Source organism: Lepidochelys kempii, chromosome 4 (assembly GCF_965140285.1).
Source record: "Lepidochelys kempii isolate rLepKem1 chromosome 4, rLepKem1.hap1, whole genome shotgun sequence".
In the NCBI taxonomy this organism is placed as follows: domain Eukaryota; kingdom Metazoa; phylum Chordata; order Testudines; family Cheloniidae; genus Lepidochelys; species Lepidochelys kempii.
In genome coordinates this window covers 16431309-16449423 of record NC_136383.1, presented here as the reverse complement: position 1 = coordinate 16449423, position 18115 = coordinate 16431309, and the positions used below count along the sequence as shown (strand labels likewise).

Below are 18115 nucleotides of genomic sequence, written 5' to 3'. Positions count from 1 at the left end.
CCTAAATTGTTGATAAATAAAAAGCTTCTATCAACATTTTGATAACCATCTTGACAAACAAACAAACAAAAAAACCCCACAAAAATAAAAATGGGATCCATTTTGATCCTGGCAAAACAAAAACAACTTTGAAATGTTTTTCTTTATTTTGATTTTGGACCAGGTCTAACAATAATGTTGCCTCAGCTACAGCTGCATTTCTGGTTCCACTGTTTTGCAGTGATGAAAGCGAGATATTGTGAGATCAGCATGGATGGGGGTAAATTTGGGTTTAAAATAAGAGGCGCCCTGTCTGAGGAGGCCTAGTTCAGAGGGATACTCGTGCTTAAAGTGGCCTGAAAAAAGTGTGGGTGGGTGGGTGGGTGTCTGTCATAATCTGGGAGCAGCAACTTTGGTAAGACAGCAAAGAGCTCCCCTCAATGACCCACCCTGTTTTTTATAATTGTTCTTTTTGCCAGGTCTGTGTGTGACCCCTTGCAACCTTCCCCCCACAATTTTAAGCACCGAGGGATGCTGAGCCTGGACTCCCTTTGCCTGTCCGTCTGAGGATAAATTGCCTCTCATTCTCCAGTGCTGAGCCCTTGTGGGACACCGTGCATTACCCTGCTAAGCAGGCTTGCCTGTGGCACCTTTAAATTCTCTTGCCAGCCCCTCATTTTGTTTTGTCTTCAGACTATTCAGCTCTTCTTGGCCTGTTCTCCATCTTATGGCGCATTATCTTCTGTCTGTCTCTCTCCTCACCTCTTGTGCCTCTTTGCTGCTCCTCTCTCTGTTGAATCATTCCACATGGCTTGCCAGCTCCTTTGTCACATTATACTCTTTCTGCCATTCACTCTTCCTTTCTAGGGTTGCCGGGCATCCGGTTTTTGACTGGAACACCCGATTGAAAAGGGACCCTGGTGGATATGGTCAGCACTGCCGACCAGGCCGTTAAATGTCTGGTCGGTGGCGCATCCCTACCCGGATCCATGGCGACATGTCCCTCCAGCTGGGGGGTAGCCACGGGGGCTCCGCATGCTGCCCCTGCCCCAGGTGCTGGCTCCGCAGTTCCCACTGGCCAGGAACCATGGCCAATGGGAGCTGCGAGGGCAGCACCTGAGGACGGGGGCAGCACATGGAGACCCCCATGGCCGCGCCTCCGCCTTGGAGCTGGACATGGTGGCTGCTTCTGGGAGCTGCCTGCGGTAAGCGCTGCCTGGAGCCTGTATCCCTCACCCCCTCCTGCTCCCCAACCCCCTGCTCTAGCTCAGAACCCCCTCCCACGCCCCAACCCGCTGACCCAGCCCGGAACCCCCTCCCACACACAAACTCCCTCCCATAGCCTGCACCGCGTCCCACACTCTAACCCCCTGCCCCAGCCCTGAGCCCCTCCCACACTCTGAACCCCTCAGCCCCATCCCCCAGCCTGGATCCCCCTCCTGCATCCCAAACCCCCCATCCCCAGACACATACTAGGGCCCCCACTCCTAGCTGGAGCCCTCACCCACTTCTGCACCCCAACCCCTGCCCCAGCCTGGTGAAAATGAGCAACTGAGCAAGAGTAGGGGAGAGCAAGCGGTGGAGGGAGAGGGGATGGAGTGAGTGATGGCGGGGCCTCGGAGAAGGGGCAGGGCAGGGATGGAGCCTTGGGAGAAGGGGCAGGGCAAGGATGTTTGGTTTTCGGCAATTAGAAAGTTGGCAACCCTACTCTTTTCTCTCTTTCATACACACACCTTTTTGTCTCCCTCCTGGCTTAGTTTAGCATTCTGCTTCACTTATCAGCCTGCTCTCCCTTTCTTTTTGCCTCTTGTACTATTCAGCTTTGTTTCCTCCACGCCTTTGTGTGTGTGTCTTGTACAAACTTGGCTGAACTGTCGGAGCAAGTTGTCACATTTCAGGGCTTTGAAAACTACTTTTCCTCATGAAATTCTGAGGAAGAAATAGATCGGTCAGAGTTACAGCTGCTTATAGATTTGGGGGCTTGATTGAAAGTAAATGGGTGCGAACCCCTGGCCTTCACTGGAGTTTCACCTTCAGACACCTGGTCTGTATCTGCCTCTGTTTTATAATCTCTTCTTTACGTGTGCCTATAACTGTCTCCAAAATGCCCCGGGGTGGGGACTGAAATCTCCTATGCAGCCTCAGCAAAGGGGTGATTTTCACTGGAAAGTTTGAGGAAAATCCCTCCTCTATTTTTGTATTATGTGATAATACAAATAATTAAAAATATAGAAGTGGGCGGACCACAGACATGGCTTAGATTGTAAGTTTATCAGGGCATGGATTGTCTTTTTGGTCTGTGTTTGTACAAGGCCTAGCACAGTGGAGTTGTGGTCTGTGAGTAGGGACCCTAAGTGCTACCACAAATCAAGTAAAAGATTTTGATGATGATACATTGCCCATTGAAGTCAATGGAAGGCCTCCCATTGACTTGAGTGGGTGCTGGCTAAGGCCCTGCTTGTATAGCCAGGTAGGCAAATTCAGGCCCAGTGAGGTTTGTGACGTGATGGGGACTTGGTGCCCAATCAAATCAGCCTAGATACCAGAAGATTTTTAAAAGGCTAAAATCTTCTTGCAGTTACATCTGTGTTACCCACTTAAATGACAGAATTTTCAGTCATAGATTTTGAAGAAAGAAGGAACCATTAGGGTCTGGTCTGATCTGTAACATAGACCATAGAACCTCTCCCAATAATTCTTGGCCTTCACTTCTGCTTGAGCTAGAGCATATCCTCTAATTTTCTTCTTCCTTTATGGAGGAGTTTGTGCCTTTGCAATCTGAGTGGTGAAAGTGAAAATAAAAACCGTGCCAGTGGCCAACATGCTCAGTGTGCTTCAATATCAAAATATCGACAGACATGAACCTGCATGATAATTCTCCTCTCATTGAATCTCTGCTAATTCCTTAGCATCAAAGTTCTCAGTCCATCCTATTGCTAATCTCAAGTGATTAGCAGACCTAAGGGCATGGGACTGCTGCCAGTGCAAGTTGTGATTTGCTAGGGAAATTAATCATGGCTCAATGTGCCTAGACAGAACTTTCATATGTATTGTAACAGACCTGTAGCCTCTTTGGACCTTTTTTCATGGCTGTCTTCACTCTGCCGCTGCAGTCGTTTGGTGCTTCATGCAGCAGTGGGGAGAGAACGCCAATATCCCTGTTCCAAAAGCAGCGTTTCCTATGGATGGGGCTCAAGAAGAATCTTCGCTAGCTGTAGGACAATGGTGCATTTGACACAAACATAGTTGGACAGTCCAGCCCAGCTGATATACCTTAATTGCCGTACTGGGACACAGGGCAAATGGTCTTTGGTGCATTTCATAGAGTCAGGCCCCATTTGCAAAGTTTGCAGCCAAAGTGGAACTTTCCCAAAGTTCCGGGGTGTTCAGACAGAGGATTTGCGCTGTACAGTTTGATCTCCAGTGTTTTGATCAATTGTAATTTATGGCTTTAAATACTCTGACTGTCATAGGACCTTGAATCACTAGTCCTTTTCCCCTTGAAACACAAAACAAGCGAGTTATGCATATCTGGAGCTTCCCCTGCTGCGTTCAGCCTTCCCCCGGCCTAGCTGATGTTACCTGTCTTTTCTCCATAGACAGATTAATGTTGAATGCAATTTTCACTCTGACAGAAAACAGCTGCAATTTTATGGTAATTTTTTTCCCTTCAGCAAAGTCTTTTAATTATTCCTCTTTTAGTCAGCCTGTGCAACTTCCCATTAAAAGCTGACACATCTTCCATGTAGCCTATTGACAGCAGCTGACAAATAGGCAAGGAGAGATCTGAAACAAAACGACCAAACACTTCACTACTAACATTCTAGTGGAGGAACAGAAAAGCTCCTGACATTTAACAAGCAGTGTTTTGGCCTTACCGCTCATGAGTAATTAATCTTCACACTTTTCTTTCGAGCGGGCTGTTGGAAACATAACCACAAAGGCGGGGAGCAAGGGAGGGAGGAAACAAGCTTTTAAGAATGAAAAATTGTTTACCTTCCTAATGCATGATTGTTGCTGGCAACTGTTTCTGAGTATTCCGAATAATGGTTTGAAAATGTCCTCTGTGTTAATAAAGCAGAACTCTGCACTCAAAGGTAAAATGGAGGGCAGATTGCATTTACTTTAGTTAATGCTGCCATGTCAGCACCATTTTTTTGTGCAAAAACAAATTAAGGTCCAAATGGCTGAATGCAGCTAATATCTGCTGTGATGCTATTTGTTTCAGTTTGGAAAACCAGCTCGATTTTAGACTATTTTTCCCCTGCTGGAGTGAGTTGGTAATCTGCAGAGCTCCTCATCTGCTGCAGTTCTGTTCCAGTGAACTTTCTTTGGCATAATAATGATGATACCTGTCTTTTATATAACGCTTCTTATCCATAGATTCTCTTATCTCCACTTTTACACATGGGGAAACTGAGGCACAGAGTGGGGAAGTGACTTACCCAAGGTCATGCAGAAAGCCAGTGGCAAAGCTGGGACTAAACCAAGAGCTCCTTAATGCTACCCCCGTGCTCTGTCCACTAGGCAGCACGAGCACATGTGACTATCAGAAATAAGTAAAAACTCCTGGGTCAGCACCAAGTGAGTAAACTGCCCAATAGCCTGTGAAATATACAGATGTTCTTCTCTATTCAAGAAAATAAATCTCCCAGTAAATAGCTCTGTGCAAGGCTTAGAGGAAAGGAGGAATTACAGGAACTTCATGACCGATTTTCTTTTAAAATATATTTTTCATATAATAATGTTATTATTATTTTGTATTACAGTAGCACTTAGAGACCTTGAATGAGCTCAGGGTCCCATCGTGCTAGCCATTGTATATACACATAGCAAGAGTCAGCCCCTGCCCCAAAAAGCTTATCATCTAAATAGACTACTCGGTCAAACAAAGTTCTATTATTCGCATTTTACAGATGAGGAATCCAGACACAGAGAGATGAAGTGACCTGCCCCAAGCCACACAGGGAGTCTGTCGCAGAGACAGAAATTGAACCCAAGTATCCTGAATCCTAGTCCAGTTCAGTAACCATGTAGCTCCCGCTCTGGTCACAGTAATGCTGTTATTCCTGTCCGTTTTTCTCCTTATAGGTACTATAAGAGTTCAGTAGTGCTAATGTGCTTTGTGATTCCCACCCTGGTGCCCTGGTACATCTGGGAGGAGAGTCTGTGGAATTCCTACTTCCTTGCTTCCATCCTTCGTTACACCGTCTCACTCAACGTCACCTGGCTGGTCAACAGCGCGGCTCACATGTACGGCAATCGACCCTATGACAAGTACATCAGCCCCCGGCAGAATGCATTTGTCACTTTAGGAGCCATTGGTGAGTACCAGGCAAAATGTCTCTCTGAAGCTTTAACTTGGGTTACTTTGCACTTTGCCAAGCTCTAGCTAGCAATGGGATTTCCTTTCACTGCAAACAGAGCAGCCACTAGAATCATGCACATAGGATAGTCAGCAATCCATTCCTTGAGTGCTTAATCCTGGCCAGGATTTAGGCAGTCTCTCTGCAGTAATCCTGTACAGCACAGTGTGTGAGCCAGACAGCAGGCCATGAGCGTCTAGCATCCTAAGTAAAGATTCCTTGTGTGTTTTATTACACTGACCTGAGCCCTGTCTCTCTTCTCTCACAAGGGCTGCTCAACTAAATCCATGTCTCCAGCAGACCAGGCACTCCCATGGCACTCAGTTATGAAACAATTATTACAGTCTCTGAGGGAGAAGTGGGATGAAATTCAACCAAAGCTTACAAGCAGCAAAGCCCCAAAACCGTTGTGGCCACTATATAAAGCCACTGCTTCTGGCCAAGATTTTCAAAAATATGTGCCTCAACTTAGGTGCTTACAGAGAAGATTCTTAAAGGCACAAAGGGCAGTTAGGCTCCCAGCACTTATGGGAGTAAGGTGTTTAACTGCCCTTTGTGCCTATGAAAATCTCCCCTGGTTCATATATGTAGGTGCCTAAGTAATTGGGCTGATTTCAAGAAATGCTGAGCACCCAGGAACATCTGGCCATCCCAGTGGGAGCTGTTGGGTATGCTGCACTTTTGAAAATCAGACCATGTATTTGGGGTGGGATTTTCAAAAGCCTAACTTTGTTTCTATGGAAGCCTATTGTATTCCAGGTGGTTCTTAAACCATGCTCATCACCATCGTATCTGAGCGCCTTTCAGTCATGCATTAAGCAACATCACTACACATCTGGCATATATTGTTTGTCCTCTCATCCTCTCCCCAGAGGGAGAAGTGTTGTGCAGTGCAGTGTCTTGTTTTGGTAGGGTGCATTTTATATCCCTGTTGCTATGTTTTTTTTATATTAGAGAAGACAAGGCCAGAGAAATGTGCCTTGCATTTGGAGAGGAAAATGAGGTTTGCTACGGCCCCTAGTTCCTTGCGGGAGTTCATTCCATCGGCTTGGACTGGCCCCCAGAGAAAGTTGTGTCTCCTGCACCGATGAGCTTTAACCTTATTGTTGAGAGTTCCGTGGTGCCAAAGGAGCGTAGTTGTTGACCACAGTCTTCATCCCAGAACTTTAGATACCCTGGGCCTGAGACCTTGAACTTAATTTGCAAATCTCTGGGAAGACAGCATAGAGAGTGGAGGACAGGTTTGATATGTTCATGGTTTTGTAGTCCGTGTTGCTGAGATGTGCTACAGTGTTCTGAACTAGCTGGAGTTTCCTAAGTGCTGAAGGCTTCATGCCCAGGTATATTGCATTGCTGTAATCCAGCCAAGAGAGGATGAAGGCATAAATAACTGAGGGCAGGTCTTCATCTGCCAACATGGGACAGAGTTTCCTAGCCAAGGAGAGATGGTAAAAAGAGTTACTCATGGATGCTGCTAGTTGAGAGTTCAGTGTCTCCAAGGAACCCAAGAGTACTCCTAGACCACGGACCTAGCTGACCAATTGTGGGAGTTTATCTTCAACCAATGAAGACTGCACCATAGCTGCAAGCTCTTCAAGATACTTTCCTCTGCCCACTAGCATCACCTCTGTCTTGCTCGAGGTCAGCTTCAGCTAGCTGTTCTTCACCCATGAGCTGATCTTATCCAAGCACTAGGCCCTCTTGGTGTAGTGCTGTGGTCATATGTGAATATGATTGCATGTAGATGTTGAAAAGGACTGGAGAGAGAACTGATCCTTGTGGAACTCCACACGTGAGTAGTCTGGTAGTAGAGGTGGAGTTTCCCTGCACTACTTGTTGGATGCACCCCTCCAGGAAGGGCTTAAGACATTTTAGCATGTTACCCTGGATCCCTGCCATCTCTCTCAGGTGAGACAACAGAATCTCAGTCAACATTGTGGAATGCTGCCAAGAGATCCAGAAGGATGAGAATGGATGTCTCTCCTCTATCCGCTGGCAGGAGGAGATCGTCCAACGGTGCCACTAGGGCAGTTTTGGTTTTGTCCTGGCCTGAATCCAGAATGAGATGGTCTAGGTCATGTTGGCTTCAGTTACATGAGCTTGTAGTTCACCTTTTGCTTGCTTGTCTATGAGCTTGGAATGAGAGGTCTGACAGTGGATGGTAGATGGCTAGGACCGAAGCATTTAGGGTGGGTTACTTCAGCAATGGTCAGGCTAGTGTGTGTTTGAAGGAGGAAGGGAAGTTTCCTTCTGTGAATGAGGCATTGATCATTTCAGTCAGGAGTGGCACCAGTTGTTCAAGACTCTTTCACAAGTCAAGAAGGGCATGGGCTGGATTCACAGCTCTTGGGCTGAGACTCCTTTAAGGTGTCAAGAACTTCTTGATGAATGAACTCTGGGAATGCAGGTGGGCTGTTTGGTTGGTGAGTGGAGGTGGAGTGGATTCCAGCTGTTTGAGCAGGCTTCCTAACGCTGCGTGATGTTTTCAGTGAAGTAGGACGATAGATCTTCACAGCACTTGGTGCTCTGCTCCACAGCAGGTTGTCTTCATTCAGGATTAATGAAGCTGTTTACCATCCTGGATAACTGCTTGGAGAGGGATTTGGCAGCCACAGTGGAAGCTGATAGGAAGAGTCTCTTGGCTTGTAATATAGCCTCGGCCTAGGCTTTGAGGAACTTATGTTTCATCCTCTCTAAATCAGCCTTTGTTTTCTTCTGTTGGTGCTCAAATTTCCATCCCTCTCTCTTCACCCAGCACAAGGCGTCAGTAGCCACGGAGATCAGTGTGAGCAGTGTGAAGGAAAGGGCTGTGTGGGGGCCAGTGTGTCAGTGGCTGACTGTAGAAAGGTAACAAGGTTCTCAACCCCTCGTCTTGTGGATGGAGTGCTATTGTCCTTTGTCAGGCTTTGGAACTGGTTGGAGTCCATGAGTCTTCGTGGTTGAATCAGGATCATTGGACCTTCTTGTTGCCTGGGTGCTGGAAGGTCTCTGACCACTGCCTTCATGAGGTGATCATCTGTCTAAGACAGTGGCTGTGTTGTGATGTTCTCCATTTTGACATCTAGGCCAAAAAATAGGTCCAAGGTGTGACCAGCGCATGGGTTGGATCAGGGGTGAGCAGTTCAAGTCCTAGGGTGGCAAGTGAGGAGATGAGTTAGGGGGCTTTGGCATCTGTGGCCTAGTCGAATGTGTGTGTTGAAATCTCCCAGGATGACAAGTCAGCAGCATTTCACCACCATCACTGACAAGGGGTCGGTGAGCTCCTTTGTGAATCATTTAATCTGTGGTGGTTTGTAAATGAGCATAAAACCTATGTTAGCTTTGGGTCTGGTTTCGACTGCCAGATGCATCAATTCAAATGAAGTTGTCTTACATGAGGCACATCTCTTGCGTTGGATGTTTACCGAGAAGATGAATGCAGGGCTGTCTGCCGCCTTGTTCTGTCTAGGTCTGTGATGTACCTGGTATCCTGAGGGAATGAGGTGCGCGAGCACAGGGCTTGCTGAATCCAGTCAGGTCTTGGGGATGCAGACTATATTGGGTACTTTGTCACTGATGAGGTTGTATATTGTTTGTTGTTTGTTAGCGGAAAATCTTGCATTGTTCATCATCAGCTTTAGTTTGTATTGCCTGCTTCTGGTCCCTGCCTCAGTAGGGGTCTTGTACAGTGTGTAGGCATTAAATGTCTGAAATCGGGTTTCTTTTTTCCGTTTCCTTAGACAGTTCTTCCTAATTAGAACAGTAATAGGTGGTGATGTAGAGGTTGCTCGGGTTGGGAAGTTGTTACAGATTCCACCCTTAGATGCTAAGTGTAGATTTAGGCTCCTATGAAGTACCTACTTCGGACCATCTTAGCTTCTGTATTCATCATACATAACTGAACCTCACTTCTGCTCTTCCCACTATCCGTGCTTCTGAGCCTGTGATAGTCTATCTCCTCCTCCTCCCCTTTTAATCACAATAATTTTGCCTACTGGACGGCACACATCTGTGTCCCAAAACCAAAGCTCTGGCCTGCTACTCTAACCAATAAAAACAGATATTTCCCACTTCCTGGGGCTAACCCAGCATTAATTGAAGCCTCATACCATATGATTACCCTCTTCCCTTATTATTTGAATAGACTAGTATAGTGGCTATTTTGACAGTCAATCGCGCTGTTGCCACACGTAAATACTGCATGAATGTCAGACACCCTTGAATGCAAATGTCAGGGCCTGGGCACATTCCCCTTGAACAAGTGCTGCAATGAAATGAATAGGAAGGGTTATTAGCTGCCACAGGGGATGTTCAGTGTTTTCTGTAATAGAAAGGAAGTCAGGGAGCTTATCTCTGCTCTCACCTCTGCCTGATTCCTCCACTCTCTCCCACTGCAGGTTTTCTCGGCTCCCTGCTGCTGCATAGTTTTTAACCCTCTCTCTTATAACTGTCTTAAGAGTTCTACCAGCATATGACTCAAGCCCTGTTAGGAAAGAACTGCTACGCTTCTCTCTGTTACCTTAACTGAAACATCTGTTCAGCAGTGAGCTGTTTGATGGGGAACCTGAGCTATTGTCCTCAGAATTGCTAAACTTATTCTTTTGGGTTCACAGAATGATAGAAGAGTAGGGTTGGAAGAGACCTCAGAAGGTCACCTAGTCCAACCCTCAATGCTCTGCTTCAGATACATGTGTGGGGCTCTGGCTGATGGCAGCATGTCCTGTCTAATAGCTGGGCTGGATGCTGCCAAAGCTTGTCAGGAATGGGAGACTGGAACCAATACTGAAACCAGTTTAGCTTATAGCGTGTGTGAGACAAAAAACCTTGTGCTGCCTTGCGATAGAGGCATGGTTGAGCCTCAAGTCTCGGTTGAGCTGAAAAGAGATTTGTTTTGCCTACACTAGCAGTCAAGCTGTTTTCAACAGTGGGGCCTTCTGGTTCATTTCTGACAGCCTTGGAATAGGCCAATTTTGTGATAGGGCCGAAAGGGAACTTCTTCCATAGTTCTCATCCAGGGGTGTCCTTGTAAAATCACGTTGGATCACTCCTGTCACGGGGGGCACCTCCCTGTGGCCACAGCTGGGGATTAGCTCATGACCAATCTGACGCCCCCCTCCTTCAGTTTCTCACCCCATTGTCTCATTCTCTTCTCTCTCTCTGGAGTCAGGTTACTGCCCCTCCATCCCTCAGGGTGCTCTCTCTTCATGGCTTGGTCCTCTGGCCAGGTCACTGTAGTCTTTCCCTTCCGGGGTCTCAAAGTCCTACTGGACAAACTGACTCAAGCAGTCTTCTGCTCCACTGCCCAGTCTGTGCCACTTCCTCAGTGGCTGGTAGGGGAACCCAGGCCTGCCCCCTACTCTGGGTTCCAGCCCAGGGACTTCTACAACCAGTGGGCAAGGTCTGCACTGTCCCAGACCTCGCTGCTGTTTCCCTTAGCTGCTTCCTACTTCACCTCTTTCCAGCTCCTTCTCTACCCTCATCTGGGTACTCTCTTCCCAGGGCTTCTAATCCCCCCTCCCATTTGTTCCTTTCCCTCTCTAAGCCCAGAAAGTTACTGCAGCCCCCTTCTTATTCTCTAATTCCTGGATTTAGAGCAGTTTAGCCTGCCTCTTGCTCAGCTGGGCTTCATCATCAACTAAAAGTTTCATAGATTCATAGATATTAAGGTCAGAAGGGACCATTAGGATCATCTTGTCTGACCTCATGCACAATGCAGGCCACAGAATCTCACCCACACACTCCTGCGAAAAACCTCTCACCTATGCCTGAGCTATTGAAGTCCTCGAATCGTGGTTTAAAGACTTCAAGGAGCAGAGAATCCTCCAGAAAGTGACCTGTGCCCTATGCTACAGAGGAAGGCAAAAAACCTCCAGGGCCTCTTCCAATCTGCCCTGGAGGAAAATTCCTTCCTGACCCCAAATATGGGGATCAGCTGAACCCTGAGCATATGGGCAAGATTCACCAGCCAGATACCCAAGAAAGAATTCTCTGTAGTAACTCAGATCCCACCCCATCTCATATCCCATCACAGGCCTTTGGGCCTATTTACCATGAATATTTAAAGATTAATTAATTGCCAAAATCATGTTATCCCATCATACCATCTCCTCCATAAACTTATCGAGTTTAATCTTAAAGCCAGATAGGTCTTTTGCCCCCACTGCTTCCCTTGGAAGGCTGTTCCAGAACTTCACTCCTCTGATGGTTAGAAACCTTCGTCTAATTTCAAGTCAAAACTTCCTAATGACCAGTTTCTATCCATTTGTTCTTGTGTCCACGTTGGTACTGAGCTTAAATAATTCCTCTGCCTCTCCAGTATTTATCCCTCTGATATATTTATAGAGAGCAATCATATCTCCCCTCAACCTTCTTTTAGTTAGGCTAAACAAGCCAAGCTCCTTGAGTCTCCTTTCATAAGACAGGTTTTCCATTCCTCAGATCATCCCAGTAGCCTTCTCTGTACCTGTTCCAGTTTGAATTCATCCTTCTTAAACATGGGAGACCAGAACTGCACATAGTATTACAGATGAGGTCTCAACAGTGCCTTGTATAACGGTACTAACGGTATTATCTCTACTGGAAATAGAATAATAGAATATCAGGGTTGGAAGGGACCTCAGGAGGTCATCTAGTCCAACCCCCTGCTCAAAGCAGGACCGATCCCCGACTAAATCATCCCAGCCAAGGCTTTGTCAAGCCTGACCTTAAAAACTTCTAGGGAAGGAGATTCCACCACCTCCCTAGGTAACGCAATACCTCGCCTGATGCATCCCAGGACTGCATTAGCTTTTTTCATGGCCATATCACATTGGTGGCTCATAGTCAACCTATGATCAACCAATACTCCAAAGTCCTTCTCCTCCTCCGTTACTTCTAATTGATGCGTCCCCAGCTTATAACTAAAATTCTTGTTATTAATCCCTAAATGCATAACCTTACACTTCTCACTATTAAATTTCATCCTGTTACTATTACTCCAGTTTACAAGGTCATCCAAATCTTCCTGTATGATATCCCAGTCTCTCTCTAAATTAGCAATACCTCCCAGCTTTGTATCATCCGCAAACTTTATTAGCACACTCCCACTTTTTGTACCAAGGTCAGTAATAAAAAGATTAAATAAGATTGGTCCCAAAACTGATCCCTGAGGAACTCCACTGGTAACCTCCCTCCAGCCTGACAGTTCACCTTTCAGTGGGACCTGCTGTAGTCTCCCTGTTCACCATTTCCTTATCCACCTTTCAGTTTTCATATTGATCCCCATCTTTTCCAATTTAACTAATAATTCCCCATGTGGCACGGTATCAAACACCTTACTGAAATCTAGGTAAATTAGATCCACTGCATTTCCTTTGTCTAAAAAACCTGTTACTTTCTCAAAGAAGGAGATCGGGTTGGTTTGGCACGATCTACCTTTTGTAAAACCATGTTGTATTTTGTTCCATTTATCATTGACCTCAATGTCCTTAACTACTTCAAAATTTTTTCCAAGACTTTGCATACTACAGATGTTAAACTAACAGGCCTGTAGTTACCCGGGTCACTTTTTTTTTCCCTTTCTTGAAAATAGGAACTATGTTCGCAATTCTCCAATCATACAGTACAACCCCTGAGTTTACAGATTCATTAAAAATTCTTGCTAATGGGCTTGCAATTTCATGTGCCAATTCCTTTAATATTCTTAGATGAAGATTATCTGGGCCCCCTGATTTAGTCCCATTAAGCTGTTCAAGTCTGGCTTCTACCTCAGCTGTGGTAATATCTACCTCCATATCCTCATTCCCATTTGTCATGCTACCATTATCCCTAAGATCCTCTTTAGCCTTATTAAAGACTGAGGCAAAGTATTTGTTTAGATATTGGGCCATGCCTAGATTATCCTTGACCTCCACTCCATCCTTAGTGTTTAGCGGTCCCACTTCTTCTTCTTTGTTTTCTTCTTATTTATATGGCTGTAGAACCTTTTACTATTGGTTTTAATTCCCTTTGCAAGGTCCAACTCTACTTGACTTTTAGCCTGTCTCACTTTATCCCTGCATGTTCTGACCTCAATAAGGTAGCTTTCCTTGCTGATCCCTCCCATCTTCCACTCCCTGTATGCGTTCTGCTTTTTCTTAATCACCTCTCTGAGATGCTTGCTCACCCAGATTGGTCTACAACTCCTGCCTATAAATTTTTTCCCCTTTCTTGGGATGCAGGCTTCCGATAGCTTCTGCAGCTTTGATTTAAAGTAATCCCAGGCCTCCTCTGCCTTTGGATCCATAAGTTCTTCCAGTCCAATCCACTTACCTAACTAATTTCCTTAATTTTTGAAAGTCAGCGCTTTTGAAATAAAAAACCCTAGTTGCAGATTTATTTTTGTTAATCCTTCCGTTCAGTTTGAACTGAATTAGCTCAAATGGCATCCCCTCTAGTCGGTTCAGCAACTACTTGATGAAGGAATCCATCAGCTATCGCATCTAGGAAAATCTGAGCCCTATTATTATTACTAGCACTCGTCCTCCAGTCTATACCTGGGAAGTTAAAGTCTCCCATGATCACGCAGTTTCCATTAGTATTTACTTCATTAAAAACATTCAGCCCTGACTCTTCTTCTCCAGCCTCCCTGTGCAGCCTGTCTCAGGGTTAATTGCCTCTTCCTCTCTACTCCGACCTTGTGTGAAGTAGGCACCCAAGGCCCTTCTTGTTTTCCATCATGTGGTTTAGCAATAGGGGATTGTTTGTCAAATGTCTTTGCTGCCCCTTCTCAATGGGGGAAGCAAAACCACAATGCATTTTATTGATGTGATGACCAAATTTGCTACAGAAACCTTGTATAGATAAAGATGTTGCTTCCTGTGAACTGAATTAAGCTACATCAATGTAAACCAGAGGTGGGCAAACTATCGTCCATGGGCCACATCCAGCCTGGTCCCTGAGCTCCTGGCCGGGGAGGCTAGCCCCTGGCCCCTCCTCTGCTGTTCCCCCTCCCCCGCAGCCATGCTGCCGCACGGGCACCAGCACTGCAGGCCCCTGCCGCTCTGAGTGGCATGGTAAGGGGGTGGCGGTGGCATGCTCGTGGCAGTGCAGGGGTTGGGTAGGGAGTCCCGGGGGGCAGTCAGGGGACAGGGAGCGGTTGGATGGGGCGGAGGTTCTGGGGCGGGGTGGTCAGGGAACAGGGGAGGTTGGATAGGGTGTGGGAGTCCCGGGGGGCCTGTTGGTGGATGGGGAGGTGGATAGGGGTCGGGGGACAGTCAGGGGACAGGGAGTGGGGGGGGGTTGGATAGTGGGTGGGATCCCGGGGGGCGGGGGCGGTTTGGGGCGGGGGGGTCCTGGGAGGGAGCGGTCAGGGGACAAAGAGCAAGGGGGGTTGGATGGGTCGGGTGTTCTGAGGAGGGCGGGAAGTGGGAGGGGGCGGATAGGGGGCGGGGGCCAGGCTGTTTTGGGGGGCACAGCCTTCCCTACCTGGCCCTCCATACAGTTTCGCAGCCCGATGTGGCCGTCGGGCCAAAAAGGTTGCCCGCCCCTGATGTAAACCAACTGTAAATTGAGATGAGTATCCACACCGCAGTTTGCCCAGTTTAACTAAATCAATGTAAAACCCAATATTTGTGAAACCGGTGCAACTTTTTCAAAAAGGGAAGCCAGAGATAGATAGATGAGGCCACGATCCTGCAACTTTTTCCCTCTGCATTTTAAATCAATGATGCACCTGGTGGGGTTGCACCAGGGTAGAACATGTTACAGGATCGGGTATCTTCTATCTATCTCCCTAATCTATCTAATCACAAGACGTATGTTGGCCACTGCACTTAAAATCTCTCTTTTTGCTTTTCCAGGTGAAGGCTTCCACAATTACCATCACACCTTTCCATTTGATTATTCAGCCAGCGAGCTTGGCTTGAAATTCAACCCAACCACATGGTTCATTGACTTCATGTTTTGGTTGGGGTTGGTTACTGACCGAAAACAGGCTCCCAAGGAGATGATCTTAGCCCGCAAAGAGAGGACTGGTGATGGCAGTGCTTGAAAATGTAACATTTCTGTGTAAATCGATGCTGTCGTGTGTGTCTGTATGTGTGTGTGTGTGTGTGTGTGTGTGCATTTTTTCTTTGGGAAAAATAGTTTTTTCAGATAAAATGGGCTAAATTAATCCCTGGGATAACTCCGTTTACTTTAGTGGCTTTATGTCAGGGGTGAATTTCGTCCCAATTCTTTTCGTATTAGCTGTTTTATGTCCAAATCCCAGACTATTAAGTGTAAAAATATTGGATATTATTTAATATTAGTGTTAAACATCCTAGATCTTTGATTTTAGTCATTCTAGTTTAAGTCCAGTGTACACTGTAATATGCTTGTTCGTGTTAACCCTGGCAAGATGGAGGAGTTAACTATCCTTTCAAAGTGCGGTCCAGGTGAATGTTTGTTTTGTTTTTACTAGTCGACCAAACATACTTTGAGACATAATTTTGGGGGGGGGGAGGCGAGGGGGGTTGCAGATAGGGCCTGATATGCTGTTGAAAAACAAACAGAAAAGAATGTTTAAAAAATCCCCTGTACTGGGGAAAAATCAGTTTTAAAAAAGATGTTTGTCTGAAAATCTGTTTCCTTATTTTTCTTTATCCTGGTTGCAAGACCCTTGCTCCACTGTCTTTGTTTATATGAAATTCATTTATTGCTAAGCAGGCTTTTGTGTTAAAAGCTACACACTATACAAGCCAAAATACAAACTGATGCCATGCTTAGCTGATTCGTTCATTGTCACATAAACATTGTAACTCGTAATGATATACTGCTCAACTATGTCTTAAACCAAAAAAAAGCTTCGATTTAAATGTTTGGAGACCTAATTTATATTCTAACAGGTCACAACCACAGCTGCATGCATATTTTAGCTACTTCTGCACAATAGGTGTCTTAATTTTTTTCCCAGCTTTCACTATCAGGTCTTTAAAACCTGGCCTTTATTTAGATCACAGTTTTTCCTTATGTTACAACTGCATGCAGCCTCTATTGGTTTCAGAGCAAAATATTTATTAAAAAAGTTATGTAGCTTCTGGATTTAACAGTTGCCTTGTAATGTCCGATTTAATGGGACCTACAGCCCTTTGTATTAGATGGTAGCCAGTGCAGGAGAAAGGCTTTATATTGTCTGCACTGGAGCACTTTTGAAGACAGAGGGCCTGATTCTCATTTACAGGGTTTGTCTACACTTAAAATGCTACAGCTGCACCGCTTCACGGCCTATGCTGATGGGAGGGGTTAGGTACTCCACCTCCCCGAGAGGCACTAACTAGCTCGATGGAAGAATTCTTCTATCAACCTAGCGTTGTCTACACAGGGGCTTAGGTCAGCTTAACTATGTTCTGGGGTGTGTGGATTTTTCACACCCCTGACCAACATAGTTAAACCGGTCTAATTTTCTAGTGTAGCCCAGGCCTAAGATTCCCTTTGCCCTTTTCTGGCAGCGTGCATGTGCCCACTTTCACGCCCATTTACACTGCAAAGGGAGGAGGGAGGGATGGTCTTAGTATAAATGAGAATCAGGCCAAGTTATTTTCAGGAAAGATGTACAATTTTCAAACCAAACTCAGTTCTTTTGGGTTTGTTTCAGTTTTCTTTAGTTTTGTTTTTTTAAATGATGCCAATATAAAATAATTGTCCTTATTCTGTACTTCATCCAGCAGGTGTTTAACAGTGTTAATTTGCCATTAATGACATGTAAACTCTTGAATAATTTACAATAAACAGCTATGAATTAGCCTGTGGCCTGGTCCTTATTTGAAGATCTTTCATTAAATGGTGGTTTTATGAATGAATGATCAAAAATATTACACTCCTGCTCTGTGGCCAGTGATTACTACAATCCTTTGTGAAGTCTCATCTACGTCTGAACATGGCTCCATCCATTACCATAATATCTACCACCTCAAAACAATGAATTCATCCTCACATCATCCCTATTTGACAGGTGGGGAAACTGAGGCAAAGCTATGGGATTGGACTTGTTCAAGTTCGCACAGGACATTAGTATCAGAGCCAGGAACAAAACCCAAATCTCCTGAGTCCTTGTCCAAGGTCTTAGCTACAAGATCATCACCTGCTTTCTCGCTTCCTTGAATCTTACAGTTGGGCCCAACAAAGAGTGGCTAAAATGAGCAGGAACCCACATGTGCAAAATGTAGCTGGTCGGTGGATTTGGAGGTGATGAGGTGTATGTGAGGGAGAGTGGCAAGGAAGAGATACATATGCCTCTCATAGATGATTTGTCCCTTTATAAAAAGTCCTGTTGTTATTGCGGTTTACCAGTTGGGGAAATAACATGAATTCAATGGAGAGCTAAACTTGGGTTTATAGCTTTCAGTTAATCTTTGGAATGAAGGATCTCAAAATTATACCAGTACTATCCCTGGACTGTGTTGAGTTCACTTCTCTCCAAGCACATCTATAGAGCAAAACTTCACTACTTCCTATTATGGACCCAATCCTGCAAATAGATGTATTGGTGTGAATCTTTATGACTGCATGGAGTTAAACTGAATTCAATGGTACTTTGCACTGATGTAAGAGATCCACACTAGATCACATTTCAGCAGTACTAGGACCTAAGACTTTGCAAATGACAGATGCTTTTTGTGAATTCGAGAGCCAGCAAAGAAACATGATTTTGTAAAAAAAAAAAAAAAAAAAAAAAAATTAAGGCTACTACATCAAAACAATGTGCTTTGTACTTCTTTGTGCTTTACTTTCTTCTTTACTTTGCATTTCGGTGGCTAAAGATAAGCACCTAAATCAGCATGCAGCAGAGCTGG

General features: G+C 45.5%; 1 protein-coding gene across 1 annotated transcript in view; it reads left to right on the top strand.

Annotated features, from left to right (window-relative positions):
• SCD5 (stearoyl-CoA desaturase 5) overlaps positions 1-17064 on the top strand; it is an 80254-nt gene extending 63190 nt beyond the window's left edge. Inside the window, exons 4-5 of the mRNA XM_073340509.1 lie at positions 5071-5303; positions 15143-17064. Coding sequence (XP_073196610.1) covers positions 5071-5303; positions 15143-15333 — 424 coding nt within the window. The 3' untranslated portion in view covers positions 15334-17064. The remainder of the gene's footprint in view (positions 1-5070; positions 5304-15142) is intronic.
• Positions 17065-18115: the final 1051 nt, after the last annotated feature.